The sequence below is a fragment of the Borostomias antarcticus genome (assembly GCF_949987555.1).
Source record: "Borostomias antarcticus genome assembly, chromosome: 9".
NCBI classification, from domain to species: domain Eukaryota; kingdom Metazoa; phylum Chordata; class Actinopteri; order Stomiiformes; family Stomiidae; genus Borostomias; species Borostomias antarcticus.
This window is the reverse complement of record NC_140242.1, coordinates 541,744-558,651: the sequence shown is the minus strand read 5'-3', so window position 1 is coordinate 558,651 and position 16,908 is coordinate 541,744. Positions and strand designations below refer to the sequence as shown.

Sequence of the window (16,908 nt, the reverse complement as noted above, 5' to 3'; positions counted from 1 at the left end):
CAGGAAGCCAGTGTAAAGACCTTAGAACTGGTGTGATATGCTCCACTTTCTTAGTCTTAGTGAGGACCCGAGCAGCAGCGTTCTGAATCAGCTGCAGCTGTCTGATCGATTTTTTAGAGAGACCTGTATACATGCCGTTACAGTAGTCGAGTCTACTGAAGATAAACGCATGGACAAGTTTTTCCAAATCCTTCTGGGACATAAATCCTTTGATCCTTGATATATTCTTCAGGTGATAGTAGGCTGACTTTGTAATTGACTTAATGTGGCTGTTGAAATTCAGGTCTGAGTCCATGACTACACCAAGATTTCTGGCTTCGTTTGTGGTTTTTAGCATTACTGATTGAAGTTGAGCACTGACTTTTAATCGTTCTTCTTTGGCTCCAAAGACAATTACTTCAGTTTTATTTTTGTTTAGTTGGAGAAAGTTCTGGCACATCCAATCATTGATTTGTTGAATGCACTTACTCAGCGCTTGTATGGGATTATAGTCTCCTGGTGATATAGTGATATAAATTTGTGTGTCATCTGCATAGCTATGGTAACATATTTTGTTGTTTTCCATAATTTGAGCTAGTGGGAGCATGTAAATATTGAACAGAAGAGGCCCCAGGATGGAGCCTTGGGGAACTCCACAGGTCATTTTTGTCAGCTTAGATTTGTAATTGCCTATAGACACAAAATAATCCCTGTCCTTAAAGTAGGATTCAAACCAATCTAACACTGTACCAGAAATTCCCAACCAATTTTCCAGTCGGCCTAGTAGTATGTTGTGGTCTACGCAGCGCTGAGATCCAGTAATACTAAGACTGAGATTTTGCCATTATCTGTGTTTAAATGGATGTCATTAAATACCTTAATTAGAGCAGTCTCGGTGCTGTGGTGTGGTCGAAATCCTGACTGGAAGACATCAAAGCCATTACTTAGTGCCAGGAAGTTATTCAGTTGTTGGAAAACAACCTTTTCAATTATTTTGCTTAGAAAAGGGAGGTGTGATATGGGCCTATAATTGTTCATTTGTGAGCTGTCTAGATTATTCTTTTTTAAGAGTGGCTTGATGACTGCAGTTTCCAGGGTTTGCGGTAACACACCTGAAAGAAGAGATGTGTTTACAATTTGTAGTAAAGCAGAGGCCATGCAGTTGGATACAGTTTTGAAGAAGTCTGTAGGTAGAACATCAAGGCAACAGGTGGAGGATTTCAGATATTGTATAGTGTCCCCCAGGGTTTTATGGTTGATCGGATTAAATTGTGTCATGGTATTGATTTTAAGTGGACAGTGTGACGACACATGTCCTGTACCTGGAATGGAGGCACTAACTGCTTGTCTAATTTTCTGAATTTTGTCAGTGAAGAATGAGGCAAATTCATTGCAGGCCCTGGTGGATAGAAGTTCAGAGGCTACTGACACAGGAGGGTTTGTCAGCCTATCAACAGTGGCAAACAAAGCACGCGCATTGTTATGGTTTTTGGTGATGATGTCAGAAAAGAAGGTCTGCCGTGCATTTCTCAGCTCCATATTATAAATGCGAAGTCTCTCTTTATAGATGTCATAATGAACATGGAGATATGTTTTTCGCCATCTGCGTTCAGATTTTCGACACTCTCTCTTTTCTGTTCTGACCAGCATGGCGTTTCTCCATGGAGATCTTCTCTTACCAGAGACCACCTTCACCTTAGTGGGCGCAACGGCATCAATAATGTTTGTAATTTTAACATTGAAATGATCTACAAGCTCGTTGACTGAGGCCATATAGAGGGCAGGTGTGGACGAGAAAGCCTGAGTAAATATCTCACTGGTGTTTTCAGTGATGTGCCGTTTTGAGATAACCTCTGATTGAGAATTTGTGTGCATGGAGATAGTACTCTCAAAGAAAACACAGGAATGATCAGAGAGCGCAACATCAGACACCTGAACCTTAGAAATATTCAGACCTTTGGTGATGATTAAGTCCAGAGTGTGCCCCTTGTTGTGTGTGGGCTCCGTCACATGCTGAGTCAGTCCATAGTTATCAAGGACACAACCTAGCTCTTTAGTCCCTCTGCCCTGAGGGTTGTCAACATGGATGTTAAAATCACCAACAATAACCACACAGTCAAAGTCAATGCAGACAGAAGACAGCAGTTCAGCAAAGTCATCAAAGAAGTTTGGACAGTATTTGGGTGGCCTGTAGATGTTTAGAAATAACGCTCGGGAAGAGGAATTCAACTGAAGAGCCACATATTCAAAGGAACCAAGATTTCCATAACACATCTGCTTACATTGGAGGGAGTCATTAAACAGGATGGCTACTCCACCTCCTTTCTTATGCACTCTAGCCTCACTCACATAAAGCTGAAGTTGGGAGGAGTTGACTCAATAAGAACAGCTGCACTGTTACCTTGGTCTAGCCAAGTTTCAGTTAAAAACATAAAATCAAGATTGTGGTTGGTGAGAAAATCATTGATTAAAAATGTCTTTCCTGTTAAAGATCTGACATTTAATAAAGCTAAGTTTAGTGTGCTGAGGGTATTATCTGCACATTTCTCTGTGATAGTTTGTGGCTGACGAGGAATAGATACTAAATTTGATACATTTGTAGAGCCGGTTGAGTGTTTCCTGTTACTTAGCAGATTCACCATTGTTTTTCTATTACCTATCAAGACAGGAATTGAGGAAGATACCATCACGTTGGGTCCTGGCTTGTCCTGGAAGGGGTCATGAGTGCCATTAGCCTTGTAGCCTGGACCCAGTACATATCAGTTAGAGCTTGCTGGATTTTGTAAACAAGTAACTGAATGTGCTGTACCTTTATCAGGCTGGGCCCGGCAGGGGGTAAGGGCGGTTGGGAGCGCGTAATACAGCGCGTGAAGGTGCTTGCTAGTGGATGCCGGTGAGAGGAAGCAAGTGAGAGACTCCCCCTCTTGGGGGGGTGGATCCTCGCTGGTGAGTGCTAGTGGGAGGGGGGGAGTGAGAGACTCCCCCTCTTGGGGGGGTGGAGGGGGTGGATCCTCGCTGGTGAGTGCTAGTGGGAGGGGGGGAGTGAGAGACTCCCCCTCTTGGGGGGGTGGATCCTCGCTGGTGAGTACTAGTGGGAGGGGGGGAGTGAGAGACTTCCCCTCTTGGGGGGGTGGAGGGGGTGGATCCTCACTGGTGAGTGCTAGTGGGAGGGGGGGAGTGAGAGACTTCCCCTCTTGCAGTAGCTCATCAATTTGGCTGAGCTTCAGTGTGGCAGCTTTGATGAGGCCCTTGATTGGTGAGCGTGGTGGAGGAGGGGAGGGGCATCGTTGGGTTGTTGTCGATGGGGTGTGGTGTGAAGATTCTTCTTCCTGGCGCGGGTGTCTCCCATAATCAGAGCTTTGTTGAAGCAACAGCTCTTCAAGGTTTCTGCCATGTTGTGATATGTCTTCCTTCTGTTTTGGTATTTCTTGTCTCTTGTCCTTGACCATGGCAGAGGGAGCAGATGGATGACGCAGAGAATAGAACAGATTGGAGATAAACAGTTTTACTCCTGACCTGTTAAGGCAGAGTCCATTTCTCTGAAAAAGATGGTATCGTTCCCAAAAAAATGGAAAATTGTCAATGTAGCGCACTGTAGTATGAGGTATGGTAGTATGTAGTATGAGGTGTAGTAGTATGTAGTATGAGGTGTAGTAGTATGTATTATGAGGTGTAGTAGTATGTAGTATGAGGTGTAGTAGTATGTAGTATGAGGTGTAGTAGTATGTAGTATGAGGTGTAGTAGTATGTAGTATGAGGTGTAGTAGTATGTAGTATGAGGTGTAGTAGTATGTAGTATGAGGTGTAGTAGTATGTAGTATGAGTTGTAGTAGTATGTAGTATTAGGTGTGGTAGTATGTAGTATGATGTGTAGTAGTTTGTAGTATGAGGTGTAGTAGTATGTAGTATGAGGTGTAGTAGTATGTAGTATGAGGTGTAGTAGTATTGTTGAGGATATGTAGTAGTATGTTTGTAGCCAACTGCACGCGTGTAGCAGGGTCCAGAAATAGAACACAGGACATGATTATGTGAGAACGCAGCTGCAGATGCCTTCATGGTAGCCTAGAGAAATTAGACAGAATGGCATCAAGGTCTACTGTGGAAATTCACACAGCCAAATGAAATATTGGGCCTACTGTGATTATGGGTACAGTATATGTATATAATCTATTTCAGATATTGTATTGGAAATACCTGTATGTCCCCTGCTCTTCATAAAACATTTAACCCCAGCGGAGAGCTGTGGCAACGATGTCCTGTCTATTTACCACCGCACGCATCTCCATTTCATAATCATATACCCAAGAGTGAGATGAATACAAAGTCCTTAGCTAAGACAGAAGCTCATATCCCAGCCCCTCTGCAGGTGGAATGAATTCCTTTAATCCTGAGTCTTTGACCTCTTGTTTCTTTGGCCTGAATCCATGCTGCCCACATCGCAACAGGTGTGAGTGACATCTGTGTCACTGAGCTGTCACACACACACACACACACACACACACACACACACACACACACACAGATGACTGATAGCTGTTTACACATCATCTACATACATCACTCACCCTGAATACAGTATAGCCCACACACACACCCTGAAACAGCAAGGTGGCATAAATCTTCAGGGATGTAGGTTTTGTGAATTAGTGAATTTGAATGCATAACAACACTGTGTGAGTGTGAGAAAGAGTGTGTGTGTATGTCTGTGAGAGTGTGTGTCTGTGAGTGTGTCTGTGAGTGTGTCTGTGAGTGAGTGAGTGAGTGAGTGAGTGAGTGAGTGAGTGAGTGAGTGAGTGAGTGAGTGAGTGAGTGAGTGTGTGTGAGTGTGTGTGTGTCTGTCTGTGAGTGTGTGTGTCTGTGACTGTGTGTGTGTATTTGTGTCTGTGACCGTGTGTGTGTGTGTGTGTGTGTCTGTGGGTGTGAACAATCGCCTTCGGTGGATTCAGTGGAGTGTTGTTTTTGTGTTCATGTACACGGGGGTGTAATAATTCAGCTGGGAGTCTGTCTACGCTGGGTCTGTTTGTGTTCATGTATACGGGGGTGTAATAATTCAGCTGGGTGTCTGTCTACGCTGGGTCTGTTTGTGTTCATGTATACGGGGGTGTAATAATTCAGTCTGTCTACGCTGGGTCTGTTTGGGAAAGATAGTGCTTGGTTGCCATGGCAGCTACATCATTAAGGATACCATCTGGGACATGGAGGTAACGAGCTGCAGCAAATCTGGATTAGGTATTTATCTCAGGCCACAAGAGGGCGCTATTCCACAAGCTTCATCAGTCTGTTCACTACAAAACTTACTCAAGTTATTGAGCACGCACCCAGGGGCCTGTTCATTTATTTTTGGGCCCCAAGCAAAGTTCATATTTGGGGCCCCTCCTCCCTTGTATCTATCAGGGCATCACACATCAGCGTCTGCAACAGGTTTCAAAAGGATAGAAGACTACTTATCTCAAGTGTTCTCTTAGTTACAGAATAATGCAAGACTGTCCTTCTAGTATCTCTTCATAGCAAAACAAGCTTCACATTTACAGAAAATGTTAACAGTAAGCTATTATTTTATTATTTTACATTCTGTACTGTGGAATACAACACATTATGGAAGATAGTGTATCTTTTTTTTTAAATCTTTTTATCACAGTAATTTACTTGAGAGTGCATTTCATACTGGGATGTGAGATGAAAGCACATTTTGGGTGGGAGCAAATTCAAATATAATTCTATAATCAATATTTGAACCGCCGACACTGCGGTCATTGGACGACCCGTTCTACCTCCTGAGCCATGCCCGCCCCTCTGTGTGTGTGTGTGTGTTCACGTGTACGATGCCTCATCTACATACACTCACACTCACTCACGTACACACTCACACACAAATTCTGTTGCTGGTGAAGCCTGCTCACATGTGTGAGTGTGTGTGTTGTTCTGTGCAGTGGAAGGCTGTGTTACTGACCTGCTGTCTTGTGTGTGAGTGTGTGTGCGCGTGTGTGTTGTTCTGTGCAGTGGAAGGCTGTGTTACTGACCTGCTGTCTTGTGTGTGAGTGTGTGTGCGCGTGTGTGTTGTTCTGTGCAGTGGAAGGCTGTGTTACTGACCCTAACCCTTGTGTGTGTTGTTCTCCCTGTGTTACTGACCCTAACCCTTGTGTGTGTTGTTCTCCCTGTGTTACTGACCCTAACCCTTGTGTGTGTTGTTCTCCCTGTGTTACTGACCCTGACCCTTGTGTGTGTTGTTCTCCCCGTGTTACTGACCCTAACCCTTGTGTGTGTTGTTCTCCCTGTGTTACTGACCCTAACCCTTGTGTGTGTTGTTCTCCCTGTGTTACTGACCCTAACCCTTGTGTGTGTTGTTCTCCCTGGCTCCCCCAGAGCAGTTAGTGTTGACCCCCCTTAGGCAGGCGACCCCCGACCTCCAGGACCCCGCCCTGGGCGCCGTCACCGCCATGCGCTCCTGCCTCACAGACAGGTTTGACAGAAGTGAGTCCAGCACCCCGCCTTCTTGCTTGGGGCCGCGGGGGCATGGCGAACGGGCAGAGCGCCGGTGGTCCCTGGTCCTGGAGGGCTGCAGGCTCTGGAGGGCTGGTCAGCGTTTTGGGACGTTTGGTGAGAGACGGGGATGAGTCGGTGATGGGTGGAGCCTAAGTCTCCAGGACCGAGGATGATGACCACTGGACCACGGTCTCTCTCTCGCTCTCTCTGCTCAGTCTCTCTCTCGCTCTCTCAGCTCAGTCGCTGCATGCGCTTGGCCTCCTTACACTTCACTATGGAGGCGAACGTACTGTAGGCTCCCACACACACACACATGACCACTCAGTACACTCATCTAGTTTCAGCTAAATATGCACAATAAGCTTTTTGAAAGATTATTACGTACACATATTGGAACATAGCACAGTATATAACCTGCTTATAGACACGTCTACAGGTGAATACACAAGCCCTACTGTTTCAGTAACATGTACACACAAGCATGCACGTATGATAGCACACGTATTACACATGCCAGTACCTGCGGTAGAGTGTGCCCACAGATGCATGTGTGTGAGTCGGTGTCTGGTCAGCTCCAGATGAGCAGTGGACGCTGCACGTTGGGGAACTTGCATGATGTCTGTCTGCATCGCTGCATTAGATACGGTACGCGGCAGACAGCTCTATGCTCACTATTCTATGTGCAGGCATGTGTGTGTGACAGTGTGTGTGCGGAGGCGTGTTTGTGCTCGGGTGTGTGTGTGACAGTGTGTGTGCGGAGGCGTGTTTCTGCTCGGGTGTGTGTGTGACAGTGTGTGTGCGGAGGCGTGTGTGTGCTCGGGTGTGTGAGGTTCTACCTGCAGGATTAGCAGCGTAGGGATTAGCAGCGTAGGGATTAGCAGCGTAGGGATTAGCAGCGTAGGGATTAGCAGCGTAGGGATTAGCAGCGTAGGGATTAGCAGCGTAGGGATTAGCAGCGTAGGGATTAGCAGCGTAGGGATTAGCAGCGTAGGGATTAGCAGCGTAGGGATTAGCAGCGTAGGGATTAGCAGCGTAGGGATTAGCAGCGTAGGGATTAGCAGCGTAGGGATTAGCAGCGTAGGGATTAGCAGCGTAGGGATTAGCAGCGTAGGGATTAGCAGCGTAGGGATTAGCAGGCAGGTGAATTTGCAGAGCAGACACAAAGAGGATGAGCGTTCCTCTAAGAGGCTTCCCCAGCGCGGTGACTGGACCGGACCTGCCGGCCTGGAGGTCACCCTCCAGCAGAGACCAGGCCCTGCAGGTCAACGCTGCCCCGACCCAGCCATGGGGTTCAGGGTTCAGACCCAGCCATGAGGAGCAGGGTTCAGGGTTCAGGGTTCAGGGTTCAGGGTTCAGACCCAGCCATGGGGAGCAGGGTTCAGGGTTCAGGGTTCAGGGTTCAGACCCAGCCATGGGGAGCAGGGTTCAGGGTTCAGACCCAGCCATTGGGAGCAGGGTTCAGGGTTCAGGGTTCAGGGTTCAGGGTTCACGCCGCTACGAGGCGCTCTGTAGGTACAGCCTTCCTCGCCTCTCTGTAGGTCGACCTCATCCACGGCGCGTGGGGAGACCAGAGTCTCTGTGGGTTGACCTCATCCACGGCGCGTGGGGAGACCAGAGTCTCTGTGGGTCGACCTCATCCACGGCACGTGGGGAGACCAGAGTCTCTGTGGGTCGACCTCATCCACGGCGCGCGGGGAGACCAGAGTGGGGAGACCAGAGTGGGGAGACCAGAGTGGGGAGACCAGAGTGGGGAGACCAGAGTGGGGAGACCAGAGTCTCTTAGCAGAGCTCAGACTGGATCTACAACCATACCAACAGCGAGGGGGTCGAAAATAACATTGCAAGTTGGAATCCCTGCATCTCTGGAAGGTTTTGGGGTGTGTGATGTTTTTAACACCTTAGTATGATAGTATTACAGGTGCACTGGACGTTTATTATAAAGGTCTGAAAGAATATAGTAGAAAAAGGACTTGAGGTGCTTGTATGTGTCGTCTGTAGGGAACAGAGAACTATGTATTCAGATCTGAGCCTGTATGACTGGAATGTGAAGGTCATGTTTTATTGCTTTTTATGGGCTGGAGGAAAAGTGTTTGAGGGCGTCTCTCACTGATATGGATTGAATGTGTCGACATAAAGACCGTAATCTTATTTATAAAACACAACGCTGGCTGCTTGGCTAATTGGCACCGTACTCCGTCCAGAGGGAGACGTAGTGAGACCGTACTCCAGAGGGAGACGTAGTAAGACCGTACTCCAGCCACCGAGGGAGACGTAGTGAGACCGTACTCCAGCCACCGAGGGAGACGTAGTGAGACCGTACTCCAGCCACCGAGGGAGACGTAGTGAGACCGTACTCCAGCCACCGAGGGAGACGTAGTGAGACTGTCTGACATCTACTGAGGGAGACGTAGTGAGACAGTCTGATACTGAGGGAGACGTAGTGAGACTGTGATACTGAGGGAGACGTAGTGAGACTGTGATACTGAGGGAGACGTAGTGAGACTGTCTGATACTGAGGGAGACGTGGTGAGACTGTCTGATACTGAGGGAGACGTAGTGAGACCGTACTCCAGCCACCGAGGGAGACGTAGTGAGACCGTACTCCAGCCACCGAGGGAGACGTAGTGAGACCGTACTCCAGAGGGAGACGTAGTGAGACCGTACTCCAGAGGGAGACGTAGTGAGACCGTACTCCAGCCACCGAGGGAGACGTAGTGAGACCGTACTCCAGCCACCGAGGGAGACGTAGTGAGACCGTACTCCAGCCACCGAGGGAGACGTAGTGAGACTCTGATACTGAGGGAGACGTAGTGAGACTGTCTGATACTGAGGGAGACGTAGTGAGACGGTCTGATACTGAGGGAGACGTAGTGAGACTGTGATACTGAGGGAGACGTAGTGAGACTGTGATACTGAGGGAGACGTAGTGAGACTGTGTGATACTGAGGGAGACGTGGTGAGACTGTGTGATACTGAGGGAGACGTAGGGAGACGGTCTGATACTGAGGGAGACGTAGTGAGACGGTCTGATACTGAGGGAGACGTAGTGAGACGGTCTGATACTGAGGGAGACGTAGTGAGACTGTGATACTGAGGGAGACGTAGGGAGACGGTCTGATACTGAGGGAGACGTAGTGAGACAGTCTGATACTGAGGGAGACGTAGTGAGACTGTCTGATACTGAGGGAGACGTAGTGAGACTGTCTGATACTGAGGGAGACGTAGTGAGACGGTCTGATACTGAGGGAGACGTAGTGAGACTGTGATACTGAGGGAGACGTAGTGAGACTGTGATACTGAGGGAGACGTAGTGAGACTGTGATACTGAGGGAGACGTAGTGAGACTGTGATACTGAGGGAGACGTAGTGAGACGGTCTGATACTGAGGGAGACGTAGTGAGACTGTCTGACATCTACTGAGGGAGACGTAGTGAGACTGTGATACTGAGGGAGACGTAGTGAGACTGTGATACTGAGGGAGACGTAGTGAGACGGTCTGATACTGAGGGAGACGTAGTGAGACTGTGATACTGAGGGAGACGTAGTGAGACGGTCTGATACTGAGGGAGACGTAGTGAGACTGTGATACTGAGGGAGACGTAGTGAGACGGTCTGATACTGAGGGAGACGTAGTGAGACGGTCTGATACTGAGGGAGACGTAGTGAGACCGTCTGATACTGAGGGAGACGTAGTGAGACGGTCTGATACTGAGGGAGACGTAGTGAGACGGTCTGATACTGAGGGAGACGTAGTGAGACAGTCTGATACTGAGGGAGACGTAGTGAGACTGTGATACTGAGGGAGACGTAGTGAGACTGTGATACTGAGGGAGACGTAGTGAGACTGTGATACTGAGGGAGACGTAGTGAGACTGTGATACTGAGGGAGACGTAGTGAGACTGTGATACTGAGGGAGACGTAGTGAGACGGTCTGATACTGAGGGAGACGTAGTGAGACGGTGATACTGAGGGAGACGTAGTGAGACTGTGATACTGAGGGAGACGTAGTGAGACGGTCTGATACTGAGGGAGACGTAGTGAGACCGTCTGATACTGAGGGAGACGTAGTGAGACGGTGATACTGAGGGAGACGTGGTGAGACGGTGATACTGAGGGAGACGTAGTGAGACGGTCTGATACTGAGGGAGACGTAGTGAGACGGTCTGACATGCGAGTCGTCTGCTGAGTGAAGCCTGAACGCAGCACAGAGGCAGCGTGTCTGGTGGAATCAGCTCTGCCATACGGGTGAATACAGATGAATTATGCAGTCCGCCTCTATCCATTATTCACGGGGCTCCGCCGGGTTTCTGGCAGTGAAGAGTTGGCCCCAGGCCAGGCTAGGCCAGGGTGAGTTCAGGCCAGGCTAGGCCAGGGTGAGTTCAGGCCAGGCTAGGCCAGGGTGAGTTCAGGCCAGGCTAGGCCAGGGTGAGTTCAGGCCAGGCTAGGCCAGGGTGGGTTCAGCCCAGAACAGACGCTGATGTTCAGCCCAGAACAGACTGATGTTCAGCCCAGAACAGACACTGTTCAGAACTCTGATTATGTTCAGCCCAGAACATGCAGTGTTCAGAACTCAGGTATGTCGCCTACAGAGAGCAAGGTTCAGTCTACTTACTTAACACGCTCAAGACTTCCTCTCTCTTAACACGCTCAACACTTCCTCTCTCTTAACACGCTCAAGACTTCCTCTCTCTTAACACGCTCAACACTTCCTCTCTCTTAACACGCTCAAGACTTCCTCTTAACACGCTCAAGACTTCCTCTCTCTTAACACGCTCAAGACTTCCTCTCTCTTAACACGCTCAACACTTCCTCTCTCTTAACACGCTCAAGACTTCCTCTTAACACGCTCAAGACTTCCTCTCTCTTAACACGCTCAAGACTTCCTCTCTCTTAACACGCTCAAGACTTCCTCTTAACACGCTCAAGACTTCCTCTCTCTTAACACGCTCAAGACTTCCTCTCTCTTAACACGCTCAAGACTTCCTCTTAACACGCTCAAGACTTCCTCTCTCTTAACACGCTCAAGACTTCCTCTTAACACGCTCAAGACTTCCTCTCTCTTAACGCGCTCAAGACTTCCTCTCTCTTAACACGCTCAAGACTTCCTCTTAACACACTCAAGACTTCCTCTTAACACACTCAAGACTTCCTCTTAACACGCTCAAGACTTCCTCTCTCTTAACACGCTCAAGACTTCCTCTTAACACACTCAAGACTTCCTCTTAACACACTCAAGACTTCCTCTCTCTTAACACGCTCAAGACTTCCTCTTAACACACTCAAGACTTCCTCTTAACACGCTCAAGACTTCCTCTCTCTTAACACGCTCAAGACTTCCTCTTAACACGCTCAAGACTTCCTCTCTCTTAACACGCTCAAGACTTCCTCTCTCTTAACACACTCAAGACTTCCTCTCTCTTAACACACTCAAGACTTCCTCTCTCTTAACACGCTCAACACTTCCTCTCTCTTAACACACTCAAGACTTCCTCTCTCTTAACACGCTCAACACTTCCTCTCTCTTAACACGCTCAACACTTCCTCTTAACACGCTCAAGACTTCCTCTCTCTTAACACGCTCAACACTTTCTCTCTTAACACGCTCAACACTTCCTCTCTCTTAACACGCTCAAGACTTCCTCTCTCTTAACACGCTCAAGACTTCCTCTCTCTTAACACGCTCAACACTTCCTCTCTTAACACGCTCAACACTTCCTCTCTTAACACGCTCAACACTTCCTCTCTCTTAACACGCTCAAGACTTCCTCTCTTAACACGCTCAAGACTTCCTCTCTCTTAACACGCTCAACACTTCCTCTCTCTTAACACGCTCAAGACTTCCTCTCTCTTAACACGCTCAAGACTTCCTCTCTCTTAACACGCTCAAGACTTCCTCTTAACACGCTCAAGACTTCCTCTCTCTTAACACGCTCAACACTTCCTCTTTCTTTAGAGAGGATTGGATGTGTTCTAGTCTGTCCAGAGAATAGAACAGTAGTATCAGCCTTCATACCTGCGTGGCGATACGTTTAAGGTAATAAATATATTACTAGATAGGAAGGGATGGGTTTTACCTGTCCCTGTGTAGCGAGCGACCTTGTCTTCAATCAGGGCGTTCGGTCAGGGCGAGTCAAGTTTCCCCTGCTCAGGTGACCACAGCTTTGTCTTCCAGGTGGTCAGGGCGTGTGTGCGTCTGACCTGGCCTGGTAGGATGGTGGGCAGGCTCTGCTAGGGGTCAGAGGTCAGCCCTGCTGCTGACTCAGCAGTAATGGGTTATGGGAGGTGACTGTTTCTGAGTAACATTGATCTGCACTGGGATAAATCAGACCTGAAACCAGCCTCTGAGAGGCCGGCATCGATCTGCCTGGAATGGAAGGAAGGTAGATGGACGAGGAGGGGAGGAACCACCTGGCACTGGAGCGGGGAGACGAGCTGAGTGGTCTAGAACAGAGAGGAGGAGAGACTCTCACACATTCTCACACCAGTGGCAGCGGTTTGGGGTTCGGTGTCTTTGCCCAAGGACACTATGATATGTGGACAGGAGTCGAGATAGCCGCCCCGTGGGAGAGAATGTAAACACAGAAGTACAGCTGGGAATACAGGAAGAGAGAGATGGACAGGAAGTTGCACAGGGGTCGAGAGAGAGGAGCCAAGTGCCTCATACCACTCTTCACACTTCAACACTAATCTGGATTCATGCTCAACACCGACACCAACCTTGATTCATACTCAACACTGACACTAATCTTGATTCACACTCAATACCGACACTAACCTTGATTCATACTCAACACTGACCCTAGCCTTGATTCATACTCAACACCGACACCAACCTTGATTCATACTCAACACCGACACCAACCTTGATTCATACTCAACACCGACACTAGCCTTGATTCATACTCAACACCGATACTAGCCTTGATTCATACTCAACACCGACACCAACCTTGATTCATACTCAACACCGACACCAACCTTGATTCATACTCAACACCGACACTAGCCTTGATTCATACTCAACACCGATACTAACCTTGATTCATACTCAACACCGACACTAACCTTGATTCATACTCAACACCGAAACTAGCCTTGATTCATACTCAACACCGAAACTAACCTTGATTCATACTCAACAAGCCATTTATAATATCCCGCGCTCTCCTGTCCCTCCAGTGAGTTGTTGTAACGCTAGCGTCTGTAATCTACTGGTTGTTTGGTGTTGAGGGTAGCTAGCGTCTGTAATCTACTGGTTGTTTGGTGTTGAGGGTAGCTAGCGTCTGTAATCTACTGGTTGTTTGGTGTTGAGGGTAGCTAGCGTCTGTAATCTACTGGTTGTTTGGTGTTGAGGGTAGCTAGCGTCTGTAATCTACTGGTTGTTTGGTGTTGAGGGTAGCTAGCGTCTGTAATCTACTGGGTTGTTTGGTGTTGAGGGTAGCTAGCGTCTGTAATCTACTGGTTGTTTGGTGTTGAGGGTAGCTAGCGTCTGTAATCTACTGGTTGTTTGGTGTTGAGGGTAGCTAGCGTCTGTAATCTACTGGTTGTTTGGTGTTGAGGGTAGCTAGCGTCTGTAATCTACTGGGTTGTTTGGTGTTGAGGGTAGCTAGCGTCTGTAATCTACTGGTTGTTTGGTGTTGAGGGTAGCTAGCGTCTGTAATCTACTGGTTGTTTGGTGTTGAGGGTAGCTAGCGTCTGTAATCTACTGGTTGTTTGGTGTTGAGGGTAGCTAGCGTCTGTAATCTACTGGTTGTTTGGTGTTGAGGGTAGCTAGCGTCTGTAATCTACTGGTTGTTTGGTGTTGAGGGTAATACCTTGGTGGTGAGATACCACAGGACAAAATACTGTAGTTATCATCTGGCTAATCTGAACTTTGACCCTCTTCGGTGCACTGGTGCACTTTACCCCGTACGTCAGATTGGTCGTGCCGTGCGCTGCCTGTGTGAGGCGGTGTGAGCTGGCCGGACCTGCTGGGGTTGCTGGGTCTTCTCTCTCTCTCGTTCCTGCAGCTCGATGCCGTGAGACGCTCTGGAAGACGCTCTGAGTGTTCTTGTCCTAGAACATGGCCTCGTTTCCCAGAATCATGTTACAATATTCATGATCACCTGAGCTTTCATGACCTGGTTGGCTTTTGGCAAGGTAATTAAATTACACTTTCTCACAACTACTGTAAGATAGTACAGACTACATTGTAAGTAGAAGATTAAATGTATAGTATTGTGGAGATCAGGGCTCTCTCTGCCCTCTGATGGCTCAATGGAAACGATGACCCTGTTACCTCCAGATACCTGATCAAACCGTTTCCAACTCTTGCTCTTATTATTTTTATGAATTATTGATGCAATGGGTCTGCTTTCGATTCCAGACAAATCCTGGTTCAATAGCTAAACATTTAGCAAATGGTATGCTTGCTTGGCATGATTTTGCATATTTTTAAAGTAGTATCTTCTGGATACCAAAGAGAACGTGTGTGTGTGTGTGTGTATGTGTGGGTGGGGGGGGGGGAGGGGGGGTTGAGAGATAAAGTTCAGTGATCTCTTGATGCATGTCTCCTTCATTATGTGTTTGTTATTCGAGCCTCCTGTCTGGGTCCGACCGAAGACAGAGGAGCAGATAGGGGGTACTGTCCCTTTAAGCGAGGCTGGTTCTCCTAACCGCAGGGAACCCCGTCAGGCTGGCTGGGCATCGCTGTATAGAAACGTTGTTTAGACCAAATATACGGCCGGGAAAAGCCTTCTCGAAGCCGCCAGAGACGAGCAGATGCCCGTGCGGTGGAGGACTGCGGGTCTCTGTCGTTCCCCCGAGTCAGAGGGAGGTTCCCCGCCAGCGAGGCCGAGGTAAGAGAGAGAGACGGGCTGAGCTGCGTCTGTCCTCTCCGGGCTCGACGGTCAACCCTCCATCACAGACCCGTCTGTCTGTCTGTCTGCCCGTCTCCTGTCTCACGCTCTGCTGCTCCGGTTCTTAACCTGGGCGACCATTTACTAAATAAAACCTTCCTCAAATGCCCAGCGGGGATGCAACCCTCGACCCCCCGGTATTACACCACCGAACAGCTGCGATAATAGGCGGGGTACGACAACAAGCTCTCGTTAGCTCGTCCCCCGGTGCAGCCGGGCCATGTCGGAACCGTGGCAGCGTGGTGTGTGTGTGTGTGTGTGTGTGTGTGTGGGGATCATGCAGGTGCATTGCAGGTTGTTGGCTGCTATAATACACAGGTTGCCTCGCAGATAAAGGATCAAACCCGCGGTGTTTGTTTGGCTATTGTGCCTCAATCAGCACATTCTATCCAGGGGGTCCCGGGGGCGGGGACCGGTCCCTGTCCAAGCGTCATGACATCGACCGATCAGTTCACGCCAGCATACATCAGCCTCTCTAGTCAGCCCTCCGCTTTTGAGCTGTAAACCACGTCTCTTGTGTCTTTCCTCTGTCTGTCTCCCACGCACACTTACCGTAGCCTCGCCTCTCTCCCATCCATCGAACGGTGCAGGACCCGCTGTCTCGTCCTCCGGTTACCGCAAGGCAGAGGATGAGATGTCCGGGACTACCTCTCAGGCGGACCCCATAGACGCCACGGCGAGGACGGTCCTGCTCAGCCGCCCGCAGAGCACCAAGTTCTGTGACAACCATGTCAGGTAGGATCCGCCTCAATACACCTGAGGGAAAACTACCCTGACTGTACTGTAATGAACATATTATATTTATATATATAGGCCTAAATCTTCTTTTGCAACATATTTATTTCAGGCATATCTGTTTCCTTTGGCGTTTTTTTTCTTAATGTAAAGACACATATAACAGACATATGTTCACAAAGCTTTACAAAGCACTTCCTCACTAGGCCTACATTATTGTAAAGAATGGGATATATTGCAATATAATGCGTGCATGTTTGCGTGTATTTGAATAGTAAAAAGTAAAAGGAATCCAGCGTTTGGCCCAGTTGTGATGAAGAGTCTGGTTTTGTGCCTCTAATGAAAATGCTCAAGCTTTTCACTTAATCAGTGAGGGCTTCCTGAATTCTTAAAGTCACCAGTGCCAGTAATGTAATTACTGTACAAACTGAAATGTGTGGTCCAGATATTAATCACTAATTCCTAATTCCATGGCAAGAAAATGCATCCAGTGCTGTTGGGAGAATTCTGTCAGAACCGCAATACATGTTGCAGAGAACAGTTTTGTAACATTTGATTTGATCTGTTCACTTTGAAAAACAAAGCATGTCTTTGTGTGGCGTAGCTGTCCTGTCGCCCGCGGCGTGGAGGGGTGAATGTTCTGGGACTATGGGGCTGTTCCTCCCGGGCAGGGGCAGGGGCGGCAGGGGCAAGGGCAGCAGGGGCAAGGGCAGGGACAGAGGCAGGGGCAGCAGAGGCAGGGGCAGCAGAGGCAGGGGCAGCAGGGGCAAGGGCAGGGACAGAGGCAGGGGCAGAGGCAGAGGCAGGGGCAGC

The 16,908-nt window shown here is 48.6% G+C and overlaps 1 protein-coding gene across 2 annotated transcripts in view; it reads left to right on the top strand.

Annotated features, from left to right (window-relative positions):
• Positions 1-14,403: 14,403 nt before the first annotated feature.
• Positions 14,404-16,908, top strand: part of LOC311313311 (phospholipid-transporting ATPase IB-like) — a 12,590-nt gene continuing 10,085 nt past the window's right edge. Inside the window, exons 1-2 of one of the 2 annotated variants that reach the window (XM_084443431.1) lie at positions 14,404-14,602; positions 15,951-16,095. In XM_084443431.1, coding sequence (XP_084299557.1) covers positions 15,995-16,095 — 101 coding nt within the window. In that variant the 5' untranslated portion in view covers positions 14,404-14,602; positions 15,951-15,994. Of the gene's footprint in view, positions 14,603-15,917; positions 16,096-16,908 lie in introns of both variants that reach the window. The other variant, XM_084443430.1, reaches the window with a different exon arrangement.